The 20,583-nt window shown below is 39.4% G+C and overlaps 1 protein-coding gene across 3 annotated transcripts; it reads right to left on the reverse strand.

Moving 5' to 3' along the window:
* Positions 1–1,940: 1,940 nt before the first annotated feature.
* On the reverse strand, positions 1,941–18,598 carry LOC143854022 (bidirectional amino acid transporter 1). 3 transcript variants are annotated; one of them, XM_077363725.1, is made up of 9 exons: positions 18,321–18,598; positions 16,757–17,017; positions 7,745–8,005; positions 5,861–5,879; positions 5,523–5,742; positions 5,255–5,436; positions 4,814–5,103; positions 4,512–4,641; positions 1,941–2,449 (listed from the first exon to the last, which is right to left on the reverse strand). In XM_077363725.1, exons 1-9 carry the CDS (start codon positions 18,449–18,451, stop codon positions 2,102–2,104), a joined length of 1,842 nt encoding a protein of 613 aa, XP_077219840.1. In that variant the 5' UTR covers positions 18,452–18,598; the 3' UTR covers positions 1,941–2,101. The 3 variants fall into 3 exon arrangements, with proteins under 3 accessions (XP_077219840.1, XP_077219841.1, XP_077219842.1); XM_077363726.1 differs by lacking the exon at positions 7,745–8,005 and having other exon boundaries at positions 18,321–18,596; XM_077363727.1 differs by lacking the exons at positions 16,757–17,017; positions 18,321–18,598 and adding an exon at positions 8,155–8,449.
* Positions 18,599–20,583: the final 1,985 nt, after the last annotated feature.

Raw genomic sequence — 20,583 nt, forward strand, 5'->3', positions numbered from 1 at the left:
GGGGGTTTTCAAGTCTCTATGATTGGAGTTATCTAGTATAAAAAATGGGGTTACCAACTTCCGAATGGGCTTATCAAGTCCTTGAAAATTGGCCGAGGGTATTGGAGTTTCGAATGGGGTTTTCAAGTCTCTGTGATTGGGGTTTTCAAGTATCAAAATGGGGTTACCAATTTCCGAATGGGCTTATCAAGTCCCTGAAAATTGGCCGAGGGTACTAGAGTTTTGGAAGGGGGTTTTCAAGTATTTTGGATTGGGGTTATCTAGTATCAAATGGGGTTACCAATTTACGAATGGGCTTATCAAGTCCCTTAGAATTGGTCGAGGGTACTGGAGTTTTGGAAGGGGGTTTTCAAGTCTTTGGGGTTGGGGTTATCCTGTATCAAAATGGGGTTGCCAAATTCTGAATGGGCTTATCAAGTCCCTTATGAACACGTTTTTACTTGCCGTTTTTTTTTTCAGTCTTTCATTTTCACCTTTTTTCTTTTCTTTCTACCCTCCGATTCCTCTTCCTCATCCTCCATTGAAAGGGAGAAGGAGAAATGCAAAACCCTAAAACAAACGAAAAACAAAACCTAGATATAGAGAGATAGATGGGAATGAGCTCACGTTTCAAGTTTTCGAGCTTTCCAGCCTCCAATGGTGGCTAAATGATGAAGAAAATGACTGGTAAGGTAAAAAAAGCAAAGTTGAAAATGAAAAAGTAAAAAAAAGAGGGAAAGAAGAGAGAAGAGGGAAAAATGGAAAAGCAAAACGTGTTGCTTAAGAAAAGGGCATTTTCATCCAGCTTTTAATGACAAGACCTCTTTTGTCCCTCGTTGATAATTTCTGAAAAGCATGGGTCCTGTTGATAATTCTGCCTAATTTTTGTCCCCCATTGGTAATTGGTCCAAATTTTATTGATAGGATAAAAGTACAAGAAGGAGACATATCACCTTACCTCAAGACCAAAATAAAAGGAAAATTACTTACGACCAATACTAGAGATGCCCAAAGAATCACATCTTAAAATGCTCCTAACCCTTCTAGGAAGGTTATTCCGCTGCTATTGCGTATGATTCTCTTTTCTTTTATAGGCAAAATTAGCTAAAGAGTCAGCAGCCTGGTTCGCTTCTCTAAATTGATGTGACACTTTCAGCCTCCAAGACTAACAAAGCCCCAGGCCGTATTTGTTCTAGCCTATTTGTTTTGGATTTTGAGGACCAATTGTGAGCCCAAGATTGATTATTGGACTCAAAAGTAGATCTAAGTTCGAGTTCAATAATCAGTTTTGCACTCACAATTGGTTCTCAAAATCCCAGACAAATACGGCCTAAGAACTTCATCAAAATAGTCCCATAACTTCTGGAGAAAGGGTAGGAAAAAGTTGGGAGAGTATAGGAAAATCTCTCCCTCTCTCTCTCTCTCTCTCTCTCTCACATTTTGTTTCTCTTTTATTATTATTTTTTGCTTTGGTGCATTTTTCATTGGTTGTCCATCTAGAATTAATATGCAGAAGGAAGGTAAAGATCACCGTCTCCCTTTGACGAATAAAAAAACTTAAATCCACAAGAAGGAAAAACCAAGAAAACTTAAATCTGAAATTGTATTCAATGGAAGATCTCCCTTTACACACCATACGACTTCATATCTCTAGAGTTTTTCGAACTTTCTTCTCTAACTAAGACTCCTAACTTACCTAACTTAACTAGAATTCGGACTCCTAACAAGAATTCTTACTAACTGTTCAGTAGTTGTTTCCTAATACAAATTAAACTAAGAGAAAAAAGGAAAATAGGGAAAACCGTCCTACATCAGGAGCAAGAGTGAATTACAAAAGAAGGAGAAACCTCTTGGTAAATTCGGAATTTGGTAAATTCAGAACAGATTAGGAATCCAATAGTTTCTTTGTTATTAGAGTTTTGTGTTGAAAGCCAGAAAGGACAACGATCAACAGTCAGCACTACAGAATTCTACATCATTAATTCCACCATTTTCACGATTGAACAAAAGATGTTTGGACACTGTCACAAACTAGTTAATAAGATCATATGAGAAAAAATTGCAGCACTAAATATACTGACATCGGGGAAGGGTATTCTTACACATTTAGTTCTTTTACAATCTATGTATCTATATTGGTTACAGGACCTTTGAACCAATGTCGCGCACTTAGGATCCATGAGGAAACAGTGAGAATAAGGAGACCACCGACGGCAACAGGAGTGTAGTTGAGACTGTTCTTAGTGATGGGATAGGCAACAGGCAGAGAGAAGAGAACTGAGATGGTTGCCACCCAAAGAACTGCAATCCAACCCACAATGACCCCGTACCGCCCCAAGCTGAAAGGACCCGGAACAAAGGACTTGCGAGCCAGTGTCACCCTAAAGAAGATGGGTAGTGCATAAGCAATGTAGAGTCCAATAGTCGCAATTGACACCATAGCCTGAAATGCCACTTGACTTCCAAGAGACTGCAAAAGAGGCAGATGAAACAAAAGAATGATACAATAGGTGGCTAGTCTGTTCTGATTACTATAGTAATAGTCTTACAAAATCTATATCATAAGAGAGCAATAAAGAGAGCACATGTTTTCATGGTGATAACCGCACTGCCATGTTGTATCTGTTTAAATATAAATGATTAAATAACACCAACTCTAACAGCTTAAGCTTTTGGTGACTGGTTGTTTCACATGGTATTGCCTCACGGCAGGTTTTGGGTTCCAACTTCCAACACAGCAACTCACAGCAACACCAAAAAAGAAGAAGAAGAAGAAGATGAGAGGGGCTACAGATGAGGGGGAGTGTTGAAGTATAAATGATTAAATAACACCAACTCTAACAGCTTAAGCTTTTGGAGTAATTGATTGTTTCACAGTATCAAGAGAAAAACAGAAGTTATGGACTTATTTTATGATTTATGATAAGAATGATGCCCACAGCAACAGAAACTTTGGAACAATAGATCTTTATCAAAAAGAAAAAAAAAAACACTTTGGAACGATCAAATCGTGTTTCTTCAGCTGCATTCTTATCCTGATAAAATCCGATTTATGAAGCTTATTTCAATCTGTGCAAATCCTTATTAATTTCCATGCCATGCTATCTGCACATGCTTCTTCTTTTCGAAGAGAAGTGTAAAGAAAAGCATTTAACAATCGCATTTTTGCTACAGTTGAAATAGCCGCAACAAGGGTGGACTTCGCCACTGACACTAATCTGATTCATAGTATTTGGTGATTAAGAAAGCTCTCTATCCCCAGAAATTTTGAATGGGTAAGCATGAAACCGACAGACAATTGACATATAAATTAACTCAACAACAAATGAGGTAACGGAGGGAAAACTAGCAATTGGGAGATTGTGTGATATATATATATATATATATATATATATATATATATATATATATGAGAGAACATTTCCTACACACTTGTGTAGGTAAGTTACCTACACACTACCTTAAAATACAGTGGGGGCCCACATTGTTTGGGTGATCCAAACAATTCATTTGAATGGTCCTCACATAGGTAGGGTGTCCACAAAAAATCAGATCCATAGGATCATCCTAACCATTCAAACTATGGAGGCAAAAAATGGACTCATTTGTGAAGGTTTATACACGTCCATTTTCCCTCCACAAATCGTAGGGTTGGGATGATCCTATGGATCTGATTTTTTGTGGACACTCTATCTATGTGAGGACCATTCAAATAAATTGTTTGGATCACCCAAACAATGTGGGCCCCCGCTGTATTTTAAGGTAGTGTGTAGGTAACTTACCTACACAAGTGTGTAGGAAATGTTCTCTCATATATATATATAGGACGATCCAGTGGGGCTGATTTTTGGGCCACACCCTATCCATGGAAGGGCCCTCCAAATGAATGGTTTTGATCCCCCCAAAAATGTGGGCCCCCACCCTGTTTCTGTACTCATGTGAGAAAAGTGTAGCTACACATACGTGTAGCTAACTTAGCTACACCGACGGCTTAAAATACAGTGGGCCCACATTGTTTGGGTGATCCAAACCATTCATTTGATAGGCTCTCACATTGATAGGGTGTGCCCAAAAAATCAGCTCCATAGGATCATCCCAACCCTTCAAACTGTGGAGGCAAAAATGGACAGATTTGTGAAGGTTTTTACACGTCCATATTTCCCTCCACAAATCGTAGGGTTGGGATGATCCTATGGAGCTGATTTTTTGGGCACACCCTATCTATGTGAGGGCCCATCAAATGAATGGTTTGCATCACCCAAACAATGTGGGGCCCACTGCATTTTAAGCCGGCGGTGTAGCTAAGTTAGCTACACGAGTGTGTAGCTACACTTCTCTCTCTCTCTCTCTCTCTCTCTCTCTCTCTCTATATATATATATATATATATCCATGGTTATTTTGAAAAGCTAAGAGGTAGAAATAATAGGAATTAAGTTGAAACATTGTTATTAAACAGATAAGATGTGTGAATTTCGAAACAATGATTATAGCTCAATTTTTGGATGTAAGAGAAAAAGGGGTACATCCTTACCGTTAGTGCCATGCAAAATGATACAACTGCTGAAAGCCAGACAGCATTTATTGGCACCTCCTGCTTATTCACTTTATGCCAAAATGCCGAAAATGGCATTGCTCCATCTCTTGAGAATGCATATGCCATCCTGAGATTAAAGGATAGACATGTTAGGTAAGAAATACTAACCATGTGAAACTCACAGCTTTAAAAAGATTGGTAAGAAATTAAAAGTTAAAACCATGCAAAAGAAAAACAGTTCAGATCAGCAAGTGATAATATAAAAAAAACATAATTTGAGTTTAAGAGAGAGTTTTTACCTGGAGTTGCTTGTCACCGAACTCATACCACAGAAAAATATGGCAACAGCAACGACTCCCAAGCAAATGATTCCCCCAACTCCACTACCATATCTACTCTTGAAGGCTTGATAAAACACCTCAGCAATTGCATAGCCGCCAGCATCATTCTCACTTCTCAGAAGGGAGGGAATGTCGGTTACTGCAAATGTGATACCAAGTAGATAACCCCATCCAACGATGATAGATATTCCAATTGCACTTATTATTCCTCTTGGTCCATTCTTATCTGCACCTTTAGTTTCCTCCGTCTGAAAGCAAAAGTTAAAAAAAATGCTAATTTCAGTTTCATCAGTTTCAGGTAAGTGACTTTTGAACACGAATAAGACTTATGTAATGTGCTTAGAGTGTTTCAACATGTCATTTTATCTCAACAATAAAAAAATATGAACACATTCTTACCATATGAGCAGATGCATCATACCCAGTCAGGGTATACTGGCTCATGAGGAGTCCCAAAACAAAAATGTAAGGTTTACTGTGAATTCCATGATTATTTTCGGAGTTGAAGTGAGTGAAAACAAACTTGGCGCTGGCCTTATGAGTGGCAACAGTGGGTATGAGAATCATAAGGACGAATACACCTACAAATTAGCATAGGGTTAGAGTTTCTTCAATAAACATCATTTGTGATAGAAACAAAATCAAGACGGGACTGGAAAGTGAATACCTATAACATTCCACAGGGCAGCAATCTGTCCAAATAAGGATAACCATGTAATGGAAAGACTGTTTAAAATGGCATGTATAAGCAAGATCCCCCCATGAAAGCCAATGACTACATATTTAGAAGCCTGATATCCACCACCATTGTTGCCACCTGTACTAAGCAGAATGATAACTTGAAGCAATTGAGCGAGCGAAAAGTCCACACTTGTTGTAACAGCCCACTGCAAACATAAAATTCTTTAACAGCTTGAATTAACTTAAAAGGATAACGCAACACCATAACAAGCAATCCCTCCCATTGCATAAAGAATGTTGTGAGCTTCAAGAATTCTGAGTTACCTGACCCACAATGTTGAACCTGCATGAAATTCATTTGAAGAGAATTAAGCGACTTGTGCATCATGAGACCAAATATATTGTAAATTGTAGAGATAATGGAAGAACAGGAAGTAGTAGTTTTCATTTCTTTCAAAAGTCCCAGGCAAATAAAAGACTCCCCATATCAACAGCTTCAATATAAAATCAAGTACAAATAGTATTTAATTGAATATAGGCTGGAAAGAAACAGTTCATGTGCTACATATACAATTTCTATTAAATAGAATCTCGAGGTGAGTGGAGAGATTTATTAATTCAGAAGTAAGCAACATTTTTTCTATCAAAAACAGAAATATATTCATGACCAAATCTTTACAACAGGATAAGACGATCTGTCCTTAAACCCCTACATGAGGACTCAATAAGAAAAAAGCCAGCACTATCTGCCTAAAGAACCTGACAGAAAAACCAAAAAGAACACGGCAGCATCAGACCCTACGAAATGTCCCTCCGATCCTAGAAAACCAGCTGCTGCAGAGGAAAAGAATCTACAATTGCCAAAAAGCTCTTTCCACACTCTCTGTAGCTAACTTGTCCTAGTCATATCATTGGAAGATCTTTGAATATGGAAAAACAATACAGAGAAAGGCATGCTGATGCCATACATTACAACATGGAATCTCACTAGTCTTCGGGTCCAAGGGACAGCCTCTTTGCCTAGTTTATGACTTATTTAAAAGGTAACCCATGCAATTGGTGCATTTAAAAAACAAAACAAAAAAAAGTAATAAGGAGAAGGAAAAGAAAAAATCATTCTGCCCACTAGCCTACCTTTTCTTCCATATCTTTTGCAATTTTCGAAAGGCAAAAATATGGTTCAAGAAAGCTGCTTAACATGTATTATTATGAAGAGTGTTCCATTTGAAGGCTCTGCTAGTTCCCAGCACCATTGCTTCCCAAATCAGTCCATATGTTCAAACTAAGTGAATGCTAAAGGATCCCTTGAAAACATCGGTTCATTGGTTCTATTCAGGGCTAAAGGAGGAGATGGTGTATATGTTTGAGTGGTTTTCTAATACGCATATGTTGTTAGAGCCATGTGCCAAACGTGCACACAAATGATTCCAACGTCTGATGAAAGAGGCATATGGATCTGTTTTCAAGAAACGGAGCCAGATCAACTCTACAACAAATTGACAAATAATTTTATCAGTAAAGGGTCACAAATTTATTCTCCACATTCAATCAGTAGCATGGTGGCAGAACCAATTTGATGGAATCAGATCAACTCTAAAACAAATTCACAAATAATTTGATGACTAAAGGTTGACAAATATGTTCTGCACATTCAATCAGTAGTGCAGTGGCAGAACCAATTTGATGGAATAGCCCAATCTATAAGGAAAAAAATGGTTCTCTTGGCAGCAGACATCAAGGTTTGCGTATACTTAAACCATACTCCCTAGAAGATGCTTACTTTCATTAAGGAGCTGCCTTCTCATTACTTTAAAAGTAAATTAGAACAAGCATTTCATGAATTGCTTTTTACAATTCAAGTAATTCTAAGTCCATCATATCATCAAGTAAGCAAAATATCATTGAAACGACACATAAAGCAATGTCATGGTGAAATTGTGATCTAATCTGACAAAAGACACATAACAAATTCGTTTCGGAAGTTGTTTCTATTTCTACATCTGTTTCTTCCTCACTTTCCCCCTCTCTTTTGTTTCTGAAGTTTCTTTCAGTTTCTTAGTGACAATGGGTGATGGTATTTTGCCTAAATTGTAGACACTGATGATAAATAAGAGAATACTAAAGAGAAACAAACCCGCAAAGGAAATAAAAAAAGATCTCCAATCAAGAAATTCAAACTCAATCCAAAGAACACATAAAAAAAATTACCAGCCGGTCAACCACGACGCAAAGGGGGCCCAGTTCTTCCCGGCGAGCATGGCACTCCAGTAGTAGAGACCGCCAGATGTCGGATAAGAAGAGCATATCTCAGCCATGGATGACCCAACAGCCATGGTAAAAAAACCAGCAATTAACCACCCATAGGTCATAACAACAGGGCCACCGTAATTCAACCCAGTGGTATAAAGGGTGGTTATTCCAGTAATAATTGATATAACCGAAAACGAAAATGCAAAATTGGATATCACCCTGCAAAATTGGATATCACCCAAGAAAGACCCATGAACCAGAATTTCAAAAGAAAAAAAGAAAAAAAAAGGGATCCCAACCCCAAAATTCATCAAAAGAATTAGAAAAATAAATAAAAAATAAAAAAACATGAAGGTTGTGTATATTACGAGAGATCACGATTGAGTTCTTGTTTATAACCAAGCTCGTGTAGCCTTGTATGACCTGAATCCAATGAAGCTCCGTTCATGGAAACTGCAGAATCATCACGTTTCCAAACCATCTTTAGTCCTTTTTTTCAGAGAAAATTCCACCCTTTAGTCCCTTTTTTGCATACCCAAAAAGCTCTATGGATTTCAGAAAGAGCTGATTCTAGTGATCCAAAAAAAACAGATGACTTCTGACCCAAAAATTAAAAATAAAAGATAAAGAGGAGATAAGTCTTTTAAACGTTTTCACATGTCCCTGTTATTGGGGTGTGGTCAACAAAGCCCGACCAATCCCATTCAATAGCATATGAGAATCTGTAATTAAATAAAGAAAAAAAGATACGGATTCCAGCTTCACAACGGGAAGGAGATTTCTTTGATTCTTTCCCTCGAATTAGTGTCTATTATTTTGGTATGCTACCACATTTTCCTATTCCATATAGAGAAAACATGGGCTGGAGGACTGTACGACGAGGGTAATTAAAATATATACTATCCAAGGACAGATGAGATTCTGGTTCTTACGTCCATAAATACCCTTTAGTTTTTTTTTAGTTTTTCTTAATGTGTCTTGTGTGGACTTAACTAGAGCCAGGATTAGAGCCGGATAGATTCCTTTCACATTCTTCATGAAAATTATCTAAAAGATTCATTTAGCTGACTCCAACTAGTTTGGGACAAAAGCTTTGTTGAGTTGAGTTGAGTTAAGTGTCATGTGCGGACCCATTCATTTGGAGGGTGAAGATTGGGTTAGCCCCAAGTTTGGCATATTTGTTAACTGTCCATAAATGCCCTTTAGTTTGGCATATTTGTTAGTACCTAACAATGTGTCATGTGCGGGGCATGTGAAGATTGGGTAGCCACTAGTTGGGAGGATCATGTGGACTACCTTCTCGTTTACGGTTTAGCTTAATAGACTTTGATCAATTGTAACTATAGTGTTCGAAAATAGCTAGAGTTAATCAACTCTTAGTAACTACCATTTTGAAACTTGACATTGAGCAGGGGGTTCCTCATAAAGTACTATATTCCTAATTGCTAGAGAAAAAAAAAAGGTCCAAATCTAGAGAGAAAGAGAGAGAGAGTACATTGTCTGTAGAAAGGAATCAGAAGAAGGAGAAATTATACGGCCGGACACCATATAAAATCTCTAGAAGAACACAGTTCTTTTGAATGGATTTTCCAAAGAAGAAGCTAAAAAAGTAAAGTAAAAAGTCATGTTCATAATAATGTTATGTATGTATGGCTATTCCTTTTTGCCCGTTTTTATTGGATCAAGCCGTAACAGTCTATTGCAAACAAACAAAATAACAAAAAAGGAACAATTTGAAAGAGGGAAATGATATTTTCATCCCCTGCCCACCATTTCCTCGGCCTTTTGTTTTTTCAACAACATTTCTATTCTTTTGTTTGTCTGTTCCTGAAAATACAGTCAATTTTAGGGGAAAAAACTGGCAAAAAGAGGGCCAAATAATGCAAAAGGGGTGGAAATATCATTCCTTCCCTAATATATAAGAATGCAGGGTCGTAAACCACCCAAAGTCCACATCATATACATTAGACCCAAATACCAATTACAAATACATACATAGAAATTAAGAGGGTAGTGGTCATTTTCAAGAACAAAAATTAAAGGGTTTTTCTTGTCTTATTGCAAAGGTATGTCTTGACTCTTTGACTAGTCAAGAGATAAAATTTTGGGAGAAATGGATGGGGCAAACGCCCATATCAAGATGGGAAAGAAAGAAATGAATGCCGACAGAAATCCACTGCAACTTGTCCAGTGTGAAGGCTAAATTTCCGTGTGTTGGGACGCAAGAGAAACAAAAGCAATTCACTATCTCCACACATTTCATGAATTTATTGTTTCACTTTCACACAAAGGTGGTCTAAGCTCGTTCAGTGAAATAAGCCATTTGTAAAAGTTGGAAGGCAAAGATTAACAACGAAAATCAACATGGCCGCCTCCTAATTTCTCTTTGAACCGTGACATACCAATGTGGGGTCTACTTGCTGGACAGCCCAAATCATCGAACCATGAAATTCAATTTGGTTAGAGATATCATACGAGGGAGGCTAAACCAGTTTCAAACGGTAAATGTGAAAAAAAGTCTGTTGTCAACATGGCTCGTTTTAATAATTGAACTACCGTGAAAAGGATGGAAACTTTATATAGGTAAAGTCAAAGGGTGGCAATGGACCCAAACGGTAGGTGGACCCATGGATCCTTCACTTTCATGGATAGGATCTGGCCACAGCAGTTGGATCCGAATACCTCGTGGAAAAAAAGAAGGCAAAATCGAAAGTCCAACATAGATATACAAACAACACCCCTTAAGAACAAGAGAAGAAAGTGGCTTTTGTTGAAGGTTTAACGAGTGAGGAAAGGCTCTTAGCCACCGGTGATTCAGCTGGTCCCATAGAAGCCTAAGACTTCGGTAATAGTCTGCCACACTTATTTCATGTTGTACTAAGGCACGTTCTGTTAGTGTAATTTTCAAAACAAAGTTGTTTTTCAAGTATTTTATGAACAAAATGCTTTTATTTGGTAAAAAGGGGTTGCTTTTTGAGAAGTTGCTTTTGAAAGATAGTTCCACATCGGATTGGAGAAAAGTTGGAGAAGAGCTTAAATAGCTTTTCCCTCTTTTCTTTATTGTTTTAAATAAACAATGGGCTTTAGCCATTGGGTGGACCCGCGGGACGGTGCAACGCACCATTCGCGCACGCGCGGCGTGGGCAATGGGCTTTATTGGCGCTTTTTTAGGCGCACTTTGCACGTATGGGCTTTTTTAGGCGTGGGCAATGGGCTTTATTGGAGCCTTTCATTTTTCCAGATTTAATCTGGGCCATTGGATCCGGATCATGTTGGATCGGTCAAGTCAATGGACCTAATGGTTCGTTGGGTTGGGCTTTCAGTTCGGACCCAATGGTTGGCCCAGCGGGCCTAGAGTGCTCCAACGGCTAGTGTAGAAGCGGGTGCAATCTGGTTTGTCGGATTGTGATAACGGCTAGTGATGATCGGGTGCGATGATGACCGTTAGATCGTGTCTCATTGTCCCAACGGTCATGACATCCAGGGGTGCGATCCGCACCGTGGATGGTTCATCTAGTGGTTACGGGGTTGAAAGGGTTTTTACACAACCCAATGGTCAATCCAGGATTGATCTGGACCGCAGAGTCGCGGATGGGCGCGATCTAACGGCCAGAATCAAGCCTGCTCTAAAGAGGTGCCCTGTAGGGGTGTGTTTTCAACAGAAAAGACACCAGTAACTCTATAAAAAGAGCAGAATCTCACCATTGCAAAGAAAAAATTCGGAATCCACTTTGTGTGACTTGATTTTTACAAATTCAAGAGCCTTAAACTCTCATCAAAAAGCCTTTACAATTACTGTTTACAATTTTATTCTAGAAACAATTCTAGTGTACTGTTTTCTGCAGAAACAGTAACTAGGGGTCTCAAATACTTGTTCCATTCTAAAGGTTATTCTTGGGTCTGTTTCCGTTTGGTGCAAAACGTCAACAGATATCTTGGTGGTGATAACACCAGGCTTCATTGTATCTTGGAGGCATATTCGTGGTACCCCTTGCACACTAACTGGTGGGGGCGAATATTGTCTTAAGGAAAGCGACATCGCGCCTTGAAGCATCTCCTCTCTACTCTATTTCTCCCATCTCCAAAACAGATTTTACAACACGTTCTTCATGTTGCAACTGATAGAAAGTTGGAGAATCATCCTAACAATCAAGATACGTGACTTATGTAATCCCAAATATCTTTAGCAGTCTGTAATCCCAAATATCTTTAGCAGTTGCAAAGGAGGTAAAGGCACATACGGTGCTCACCAGTATGTAGTCACCAACGTTAAAGGCCCTCCCACTCCGGGCAGGAGGATCCCTTTTGAATGATCTAGAGAAAGCAAGAAATCTGTGTTTATTGGCGGATGAAAATGAAAAAGAAAAAGGTGGGCATAACGTAAATGTGTCCATTGGATCCACATTCTAAGGTCCGAGATTATTTTGGATCATGAACTAGACATAGCTATAGAATCTGATTGAGCGTCCTATGCCTCAATGAAGGTGCCAATGTGCGAAAGTACCGCACATATTTTTCTTTATCTATGTCTAATCATGATTGGCATTCTCATAACATATAGAAACTCTAAATCAAAATCATAAATAATCTGAAATGGGTCCATTGACACACGTAGTGGCGTAGAGAAGTCCACCCAAATCTTCAAGCCTTATTGCCACACGAAAGCGCATCGCAACGTTGAACTCTTCACGATATGATTCGTATGTAATCCTAACGAACAAACTTGTGAGAGATGCTCATCAATGACACCATCAGAAAATTCAGCGAATAAATTTAGCAAGCAATAATGACAGGAATGGTCTAACCTAACCAAACCTAAGCATTTACAATTCATCAGGCATAATTGGTAAGAGAAATCCTAGCCAAGCCTACCTGCAGATACAAAACATGGATACATCCAGATGTAGACACCTTCCTAGGTTTTGAATATGGAAAGTTGAAATTCACCATGAGTGTTTTATGCCTTCAGTTAGCTTTCTTCTATGTGTGATGGCTACATTCAAATATGCATGCCTTGTCCAATCACAACTTAACTAATAGAAGGAACGGAGGAAATATTTGGAATTGATCTCTCGGAAAGGTCAAGATAAATGATCTGTTTGTGTGGTCGTAGATTTCGGCTTTCAGGGGTCTTTTTGCAAATGAATAACGGCTTGGAATTGTTCTTCATTAACAAATGAAGGGGGAAAAAACTTCATTAGCAAAATGTGTTTTGGCTAGGGGATGTCAATAGACCCGAATAGTCTCGATCCTATGAGAAAATTGAGGATCCATATCCAAATCCGCAGACATGTCCAAAAATGTAATTAGGTTTTGACAAATAACAAGGGGAAATTATCTCAACACAAACATGTTTTGATACAAGACGCTCATGTTTCTTGTCTTTTATATTTAAAGAGCTGTAGAAGTGTTTTTTACTGTCCCCAAAAAGCTCTTACCCGACAATAAGTGCTAAAAGACAAGAAACATGAGGGTCTTGTATCAAAACATGTGTGTGCTGAAATCATTTCCCATAACAAAATCCCCAACATGTTTTGCTGCGGTTTAGTAAAAATTATAAGGCCATTTTAGTAATTTCCATAACAAACATGAAAAGTTTCACTCATTGTGGTGAACAAAGTAACGAGATTTTAAACGGAGCGTGCATGTGAAGCCTGGTATTTTTCAAAATTAAAGTATAATGAGCAGACCCTCTGGAGGGTTAGGATCATCTTATAATGATGATTTAAGAGGTACAACCTACTTACATCTTAGCTCAACAAATGAACGGTTTGGATCATCCTGTTAAGAGGTCCCCTTTTCTTGAAATGGTAAAATTTTATTAGAAAAGCAAATCCCCAACTATGACCATCATGGAAATATAAGTACAAGACAAAAAGCAGGTATACAAAAGACCTCATGGGGTAAAAAGTCGAAAATTTCTAACGTCATCCCGAGCCAGCTGGTCTGATCTCCTGACATGATGGAATTGAACTAAGTGACCCTCCACTCAGTCAAGAATCTCATCTATATACTCTGAAAATCTCCATGGGGTGGGGAGATCTCCAATCCAACCATCTGATGACGTTGAGGGAATCTCCCTCCACTACGAGATTATCCAAATCTCCTCCCACCACAGATCTAATACCATGGAGAATTGCTCTAACTTTTGCTTCTTTGAATCCTTAATTCCTATCGGCCCACAAAAGGCCCACTTGGTAGTCCCATTTCGTCTCTAAGGATATATACCTCCAATGCCGCACGGCCCTGGGTTACCTTGGAGCCATTAAAATTTAGTGTCATCCATCCAGGGTCAAGTGGCTTCCACCTAGGAGCAACAATATGCTTGCGGTCCCTGCGGAAACAAATTTCCTTCCAGCATCATAGGGAAGTCAGGAAGGACTTTAGCCTAAGAGATGACTAAAGCTATGATCCTTGAAAAAGAAGAGAAGGCACTTTTAGATACGTTGTTGAACATGCAAGTATCTATCTTTTTCCGAAGGACCCAAATAGAGGCCAAATCTAGTATACTTGCAATGAATGAACATGCGGTCTACTATTATACCTGCCTCTGCACATAAGGCCCAATGATCAACAATAAGGATGTGGCAGTGACGGAGGTGATCTACGGACTGAATGTTGTTTTGGCATGTTGTCCACCCGAACGGCCATACTGTAGGAGCTGGAATGGACTAAACTTTAGAAAGCTATGAGAGATGGGAAGAAGAAGCGAGTTATTGGTAGAAAGATTTAACTTTGAAAGATCCAGAGGTATTCAAGATCCTAACCCTTCTGTCACTCATGGCTTTACCAATGTAATAAGACTCTACCAAAAGAATGAGAGAGGCAACCCTTTCCATTTCCCTGTCAAAGACAATCCTGCCTAAATTCAATTCTCCAATAAATCCTCTCTCATTTTCTCACAAAACATTCCTCAATGAATGCCTATCCATTCAAAGATACTCTAAAGAAGTCCGGGAACTAAACCATAAGAGGCTGTTGGGAGCACCGTCTATCACGCCAAAATTTCACTCTGTCTCCACTATAAACTATGTATCAAATACCTTCCTGAAATTTGAAGTCTTGCCTCAAGATGTCCTTCCAAATCGTTAGAGCATTGGATCTAAATCTGTCTTCCGATATCCAGTTTTCAGGGCTCCGTACATTGATTCAATTACCTTCGTCCAAAGATGACTTCTTTCCTCATCAAACCTCCACCTTCCAAAGTAATGCTTTATTGGCCGCACATAACTGACGTATCCTGATCCCGCCATATTTGATATGTTTGCAGACTTCCTTCCAGCTGCCTAACTGCATCTTTTTCTTGTCATCTGCACCTCCCCGTAAGAAGTTTCTTTGGATCTGCTCGATTCCTTTAATAACACTAATCGGACAACTGAAGAGGGATAGGTGGTATAAGGGGATATTTGCTAGCTCCGAATTGCTTAAGGTGATTCCCTCCACAAGTGAAACCAAGTTCCACTTCCAAGCATAAACTCTTGTATCCACCCTCTCCACGATAGGATCTCATGCCCTCTTCTTGGGATGACCAACTCCAAGATGAAGACCAAAATATGCCATAGGAAACTCTTCGATAGAGCAACCTAGAAGGCTAGAGCAACTTCGATTTACTAAAGTTGAATCTCTGTCCATTTTAATAGGGTCCCACAGCGTGAAACAACCAATTAGTCCAAAATCTTATGGTGTTAGAGTTGGTGTTATCTAATAATTTATAACACTCTCCCTCACACGTGGCCCCTCTTTTGGGGATACCATGTGAAAACAACCAATTACTCCAAAAGCTTAAGCTGTTAGAGTGTTAGTCAATAATTTGTACTTCCAACACTGCGTACTTTGGAAGCATACTGGATTTCACGTGCACACGACATATAAAATCTCGCGTATTGCATAATTTTTCTCATAATATATAAATAGATTTCTATTATGTTATTGGATCATGGATGATTTTCCATATCCAAACAGAGTTGAACTCAATTACCGAGGGTAGGAACCAATGAATTCTTTGATTAGGATTCGACCCAATTAGGATCCAAGCAGGTAGTGACCTAGACATGGGTGGATCCGATTGGATGCAAATTCAACCATGCAACATACTTTAATTATTTTGACCCCAAACCTAAGTGGGTAATAGTCATTCATATAAACCAGGCAAGTTATATGATTTATTCAAGTACCCAAAATAAGTTAGACAAAGCTTATAAAGCAAAGTGTTGTTGTGTGCAGGAATCTTTGATTCCTTTTCAACTAATCTTGGATTAGAAAGGTTTTCGTCCGAGGGATTGTTCCCTCGCATGTGATTTGCTGTTTGGGGTTCTAGAGGAGCTGGAAAATGAGTTCTTAGAGGACCATGGTGATACGTGCATGACCATGTTTTGTTGGTCTCTTGCATCAGGCATGTTAGTTGAGTATGTTCAAGTGTTTGCATAGTCATGCGGTAGTGCGTAGCTAGCAATTAGTGGTATTAGTTGTGTGCAAAAGTGGAGTGGTGTTGGGTGATGTAATGTAAGTCAGTTCCGGTAGTTTTCAGCATGTATTGAAGTGGTAGCCAGTTAGGGTGGTTTATACAGTCAGTGGTTGCATTGGGCATGTGCCAAGTAGCTTGTTTTTGTATATAAAATACTATTTTCTAATGAAATGGAAAAAAGAGGTTTAGGAGAGTAATGGTTCCTCTCGAATTGAACCTCTAGGAGGTCCAGTTGCCTCGAATCAACCATCCCCTTATCTTTTCTATTATTTTTCATTCTTTACTTGTGTTACCGCCGATTAGACACTTAACAAATTGTGTGAAGTACAGTATAGTTTCAGTGTCTGAGAATGGGGATTTTCCAATTTGACTAACTTATTTGTTGGCCCTCGCCCTATATGCCAAGAAAGTCAATTTCAAGATCAATGATAAAAGCCTATTTTGAGTCCCACAAGAGGGGACATGCATGTGAAATCAAGACCGTTGAGGATAATTTAAAGACTTACCAGCCGGTCATCCAAGAAGCAAAAGGGCCCCAATCGTTTCCACAGAGCTTGGCACTCCAGAAATACAAGCCACCTGAAGTTGGATAGGAAGAGCAGATCTCTGCCATGGAGAGACCGACAATGAGGGTAAAGCAACCGGCAATTGGCCATCCGTAGATCATGGTCAACGGTCCTCCATATGTAAGTCCGGTGTTGAATGTTGTTGTTAGACCGGTTAGGATGGATACGATTGAGAAAGTCACCGCAAAGTTAGAGATCGCCCTGCATGTCAACAGACATCTGTCGGTATCAAACGACAGAAAATAAAGATATAGAAACTGATATTCACACCCCTTGCTTTAGATAAATACCAGCCCTTTTCATGTTACCTTTAAACTAGGGCTTGCAACTCGGGTCGGGTTTTTTTTCGGAAAACCCACGATTCCCAAACCCGGCCCTACCCATGATAAATCTCGGGTCGGGTCGGGTTGGGTCGGGTTTTTTCACGTTGACGCAATTTTTTAAGGAAAACTCTTGTTTGGCAAGGCAACTCACTCATAGAAGCAGAAATTACACTCACATTACACTTGAATCAAACAATGATGTAATTACACTCACATTACACTTGAATCAAACAATGATGTAATTACACTCACATTACACTTGAATCAAACAATGTTGTAATGACAATCAAACAATGATGAATCAAACACTTGAATCAACTCAACTCATAGAAGCAGAAATTACACTCACATACTATAAGAGTGGGTGTGTGGGTTTTCACTTTTAACTTTTAACTAACAATAGAAAAAAAAGTACATACTATAACTTATGGAACTTGGGTCGGGTCGGGTCGGGCCCCTTCAAACCCGGCTCAACCCGAGATTCATGTGGACTTTTGGATGCTCAACCCGGCTCGACCCGAAACGCATGAAACCTAAACCCAACCCCGGCTATTTTCGGGTCGGGTCATGCGGGACGGGTAAAACCCGGCTCGAGTTGCAGCCCTACTTTAAACGGATGGTCTAACATGAAAAGTGATCAATGAAGGGAAGTGATACATTCCCCCCTCTAGTTTAATTGGGACAGCCCCTGCTAGTGTATTCATGACCCTTCTTTTACACTAGAGGGGGCTGTCCCAAGTGAAAAATGGGGCGAATATATCATTTCCCCTCCCCCTCTCTCTTTTAGAGTAGTCTGACACAGCATACAGGTGTTTTTGTCCATGGCCCACAAAAGGTAGGGCCCACCAGAACAGACAATATGACCGTACGAATACCCAATTTGTGGTAAATTCATTGCAATCGAGAATAGACAACCTAAACTTAAATTAACGATGGGGCAACGAAATTGAAGTCAAATTTAGATTAGAGAACGTTAAAAATCTCGAACTAAACAGTAGATTTAGCGAAATTGAGCAAAATCCAGACCTGAAAATCAACAAAAACAACTAAAAAAAAGACTTTTCAACACCAGAATAACGAAAATCGAACCACGCACCAAAGAAAACCTGAAGATATCAAATCAAGGTCTGAATTCACTACACTAGAACCAGAAATCAAAGATAAGGTGAGGAGAAACGTACGAGAGACTGCGACTGAGTTCTTGCTTGTATCCGAGCTGATTCAAGCGAGAATTATCATAATCGATTATATCCTTATCTCGCAAAGGAAGATAAGGGGCTTCCTCTTCCGAAACCCCAACACCTATCTCCATTATTTTCCGATCGCCTACTGTAAAATCTCTGTGCCTTTTTCTCTATTTCACCTTTATTCTTTTGATCTGTATCTAACTGTCAAACAGTTGGGAATTTTGGAAAATGAGAGCTTTGACGAGTTGCTGTAATGGTGGTTAGGAGAGTAGCTTCAAGCTGCCTTTGAGGGAGATTTTTTGGAAAAGCAAGGAATCTCTTTTCAATTTGTAATGCTAAATGAAGGAAGTCAGGATTTAGTAGTACTCGAACTATCTTTTCCCTTTGGATTCATTCCTGGGTCTATTTTGGCGCCAAAACTTGTTCTAGACATCATCTAGGGCTCAGAATCCGATCGGATGGTTACGATTGTTCAATGGATGGCGAGGCTATCTCTATCACATAGATATGTGCCACGTGTCCTCGATAGAGTACCTAATAACAGCAAAGATAGAGCACTACAGCACTATTTCGCGTTTGTGAAGAGTTAGTTACTTAGTTACATGAAGTTCGTCTCTGGTAAAAGACTAAAAGGCAGTGATAGGATAGCCAAAAAAAAAAAGTAGGGCCCACATAATAGGGTGAGCTAAACCATTCATTTGTTGGGCAAGGCATAAGTAGGCCTTGCCCCAAAATTCTTCACTATAAGATGATCCTGACATTCTGATGGGAAGGTTAAGATCATCCTATAGGCTCTGTTTACTTGTGTTCCCGAGATAGCAAATCCCTGGAAAATAGCCTCTTTTTTCTTTGAAAAGACGGAATTCTGGTGTTCACTTGCTTTCCTGGGAAAATAGAATTACACATGTGGAATTTCTACAATAAGTCAAAAAATGACATGAAAAAGCCCATTCCCCACCCCCTCTTTAGGGATTTCATTTCCGACCAAAAACACTCAGATTTCGTTTCTCGGGAAAACTAGTGCAAAAAGAAGGGCAAGCAGTTTCCCTGAAAACCTTTTCCTGCGCAAGTGAACAGTCCAGAAACAGTCCAGGGAGACCTTTTCCTGCACAGATTCCTTGGATTTCTTTTCCTAATGCCACGTCAGATTCCCGGGAAACATTTTCTTTTCCTTTCCCGGAAAAACAAGTGAACAGAGCCATAGAGAAGACTTCTAGGGCAAAGGAGGTTGAAATTACATTTTGGCCACGGTATTTCCGTGGAAATACAAGTGCAGCCAAAAATAAAGAAGACCCGACCCGCATATTTATGAGCCATCCATTTTACACCCAATGTATTGGAACTTGGAAGTAGACCTGGCAAACGGGTAACCCGCGTGGGTACGGGTACCAGCGGGTACGGGTAAGAAATACTAGCACGGGTATGGGTAGCCTTTCATGAACCCGGAACCCACCCGGGCGGGTACTATACCCGCAGGTAACCCGGCAAATTTAAAGAAGAAATTATATATATGGGGAAATGTTTTCTACACGATACCTTGGATAAGTTATCTGAGCAACAGCTCAAAAAAACATATGGGCCCACATTGTTTCGATGATCCAAAGCATTCATTTGGATAGTCCAAAGATAGATAGAGTGTGCACAAAAAATCTGGTCCACAAGATTATCCTAACCCTTCGATTTGTGGAGGTTAAAGTGGATGGGTATAAACCTTCACAAATCTGTCCATTTTTAACCTCCAAAAATCGAAGGGTTAGGATGATCCTATGGAGCTGATTTTTTAGGCACACTCTATCTATGTAAGGGCCTATCAAATGAATGCTTTGGATCATCCAAACAATGTGGGCCCAAATGACTTTTTAAGCTCTTGCTCAGATAACTTATTTGAGGTATCGCTCAGAAAACGTTACCAAAAGAAATTATATGATGAATGGGTGTATGAACACATAAAGGTGGTACGATGGATGTACAACCCTTGATATTTAATCCAACAGCAGCTTCTTAACAAGTCAGCTGCTGTTGGATCAAATATCAAAGATGGGATGATGAGTACATGTTTATACGCCCATTCATCATACAATTTCTTATTTACTTTAACAAGTGTTTGTTTTGGTACAACCAAAGATACCAGTCACATAGTCTGATTGCTTTGACTTGTTTTGTTGGCCCACCCACATAGTCTATTTTTTACTATTTAGTGTCTAGGCCTTAAGAATAAAAAGTTGAAAACCGAATGGCGGGTAACCCGCGGGCACCA

This window comes from Tasmannia lanceolata, unplaced genomic scaffold (assembly GCF_043159265.1).
Source record: "Tasmannia lanceolata isolate RefF3 unplaced genomic scaffold, GAP_Taslan_0.1 ptg000020l, whole genome shotgun sequence".
NCBI classification, from domain to species: Eukaryota; Viridiplantae; Streptophyta; class Magnoliopsida; order Canellales; family Winteraceae; genus Tasmannia; species Tasmannia lanceolata.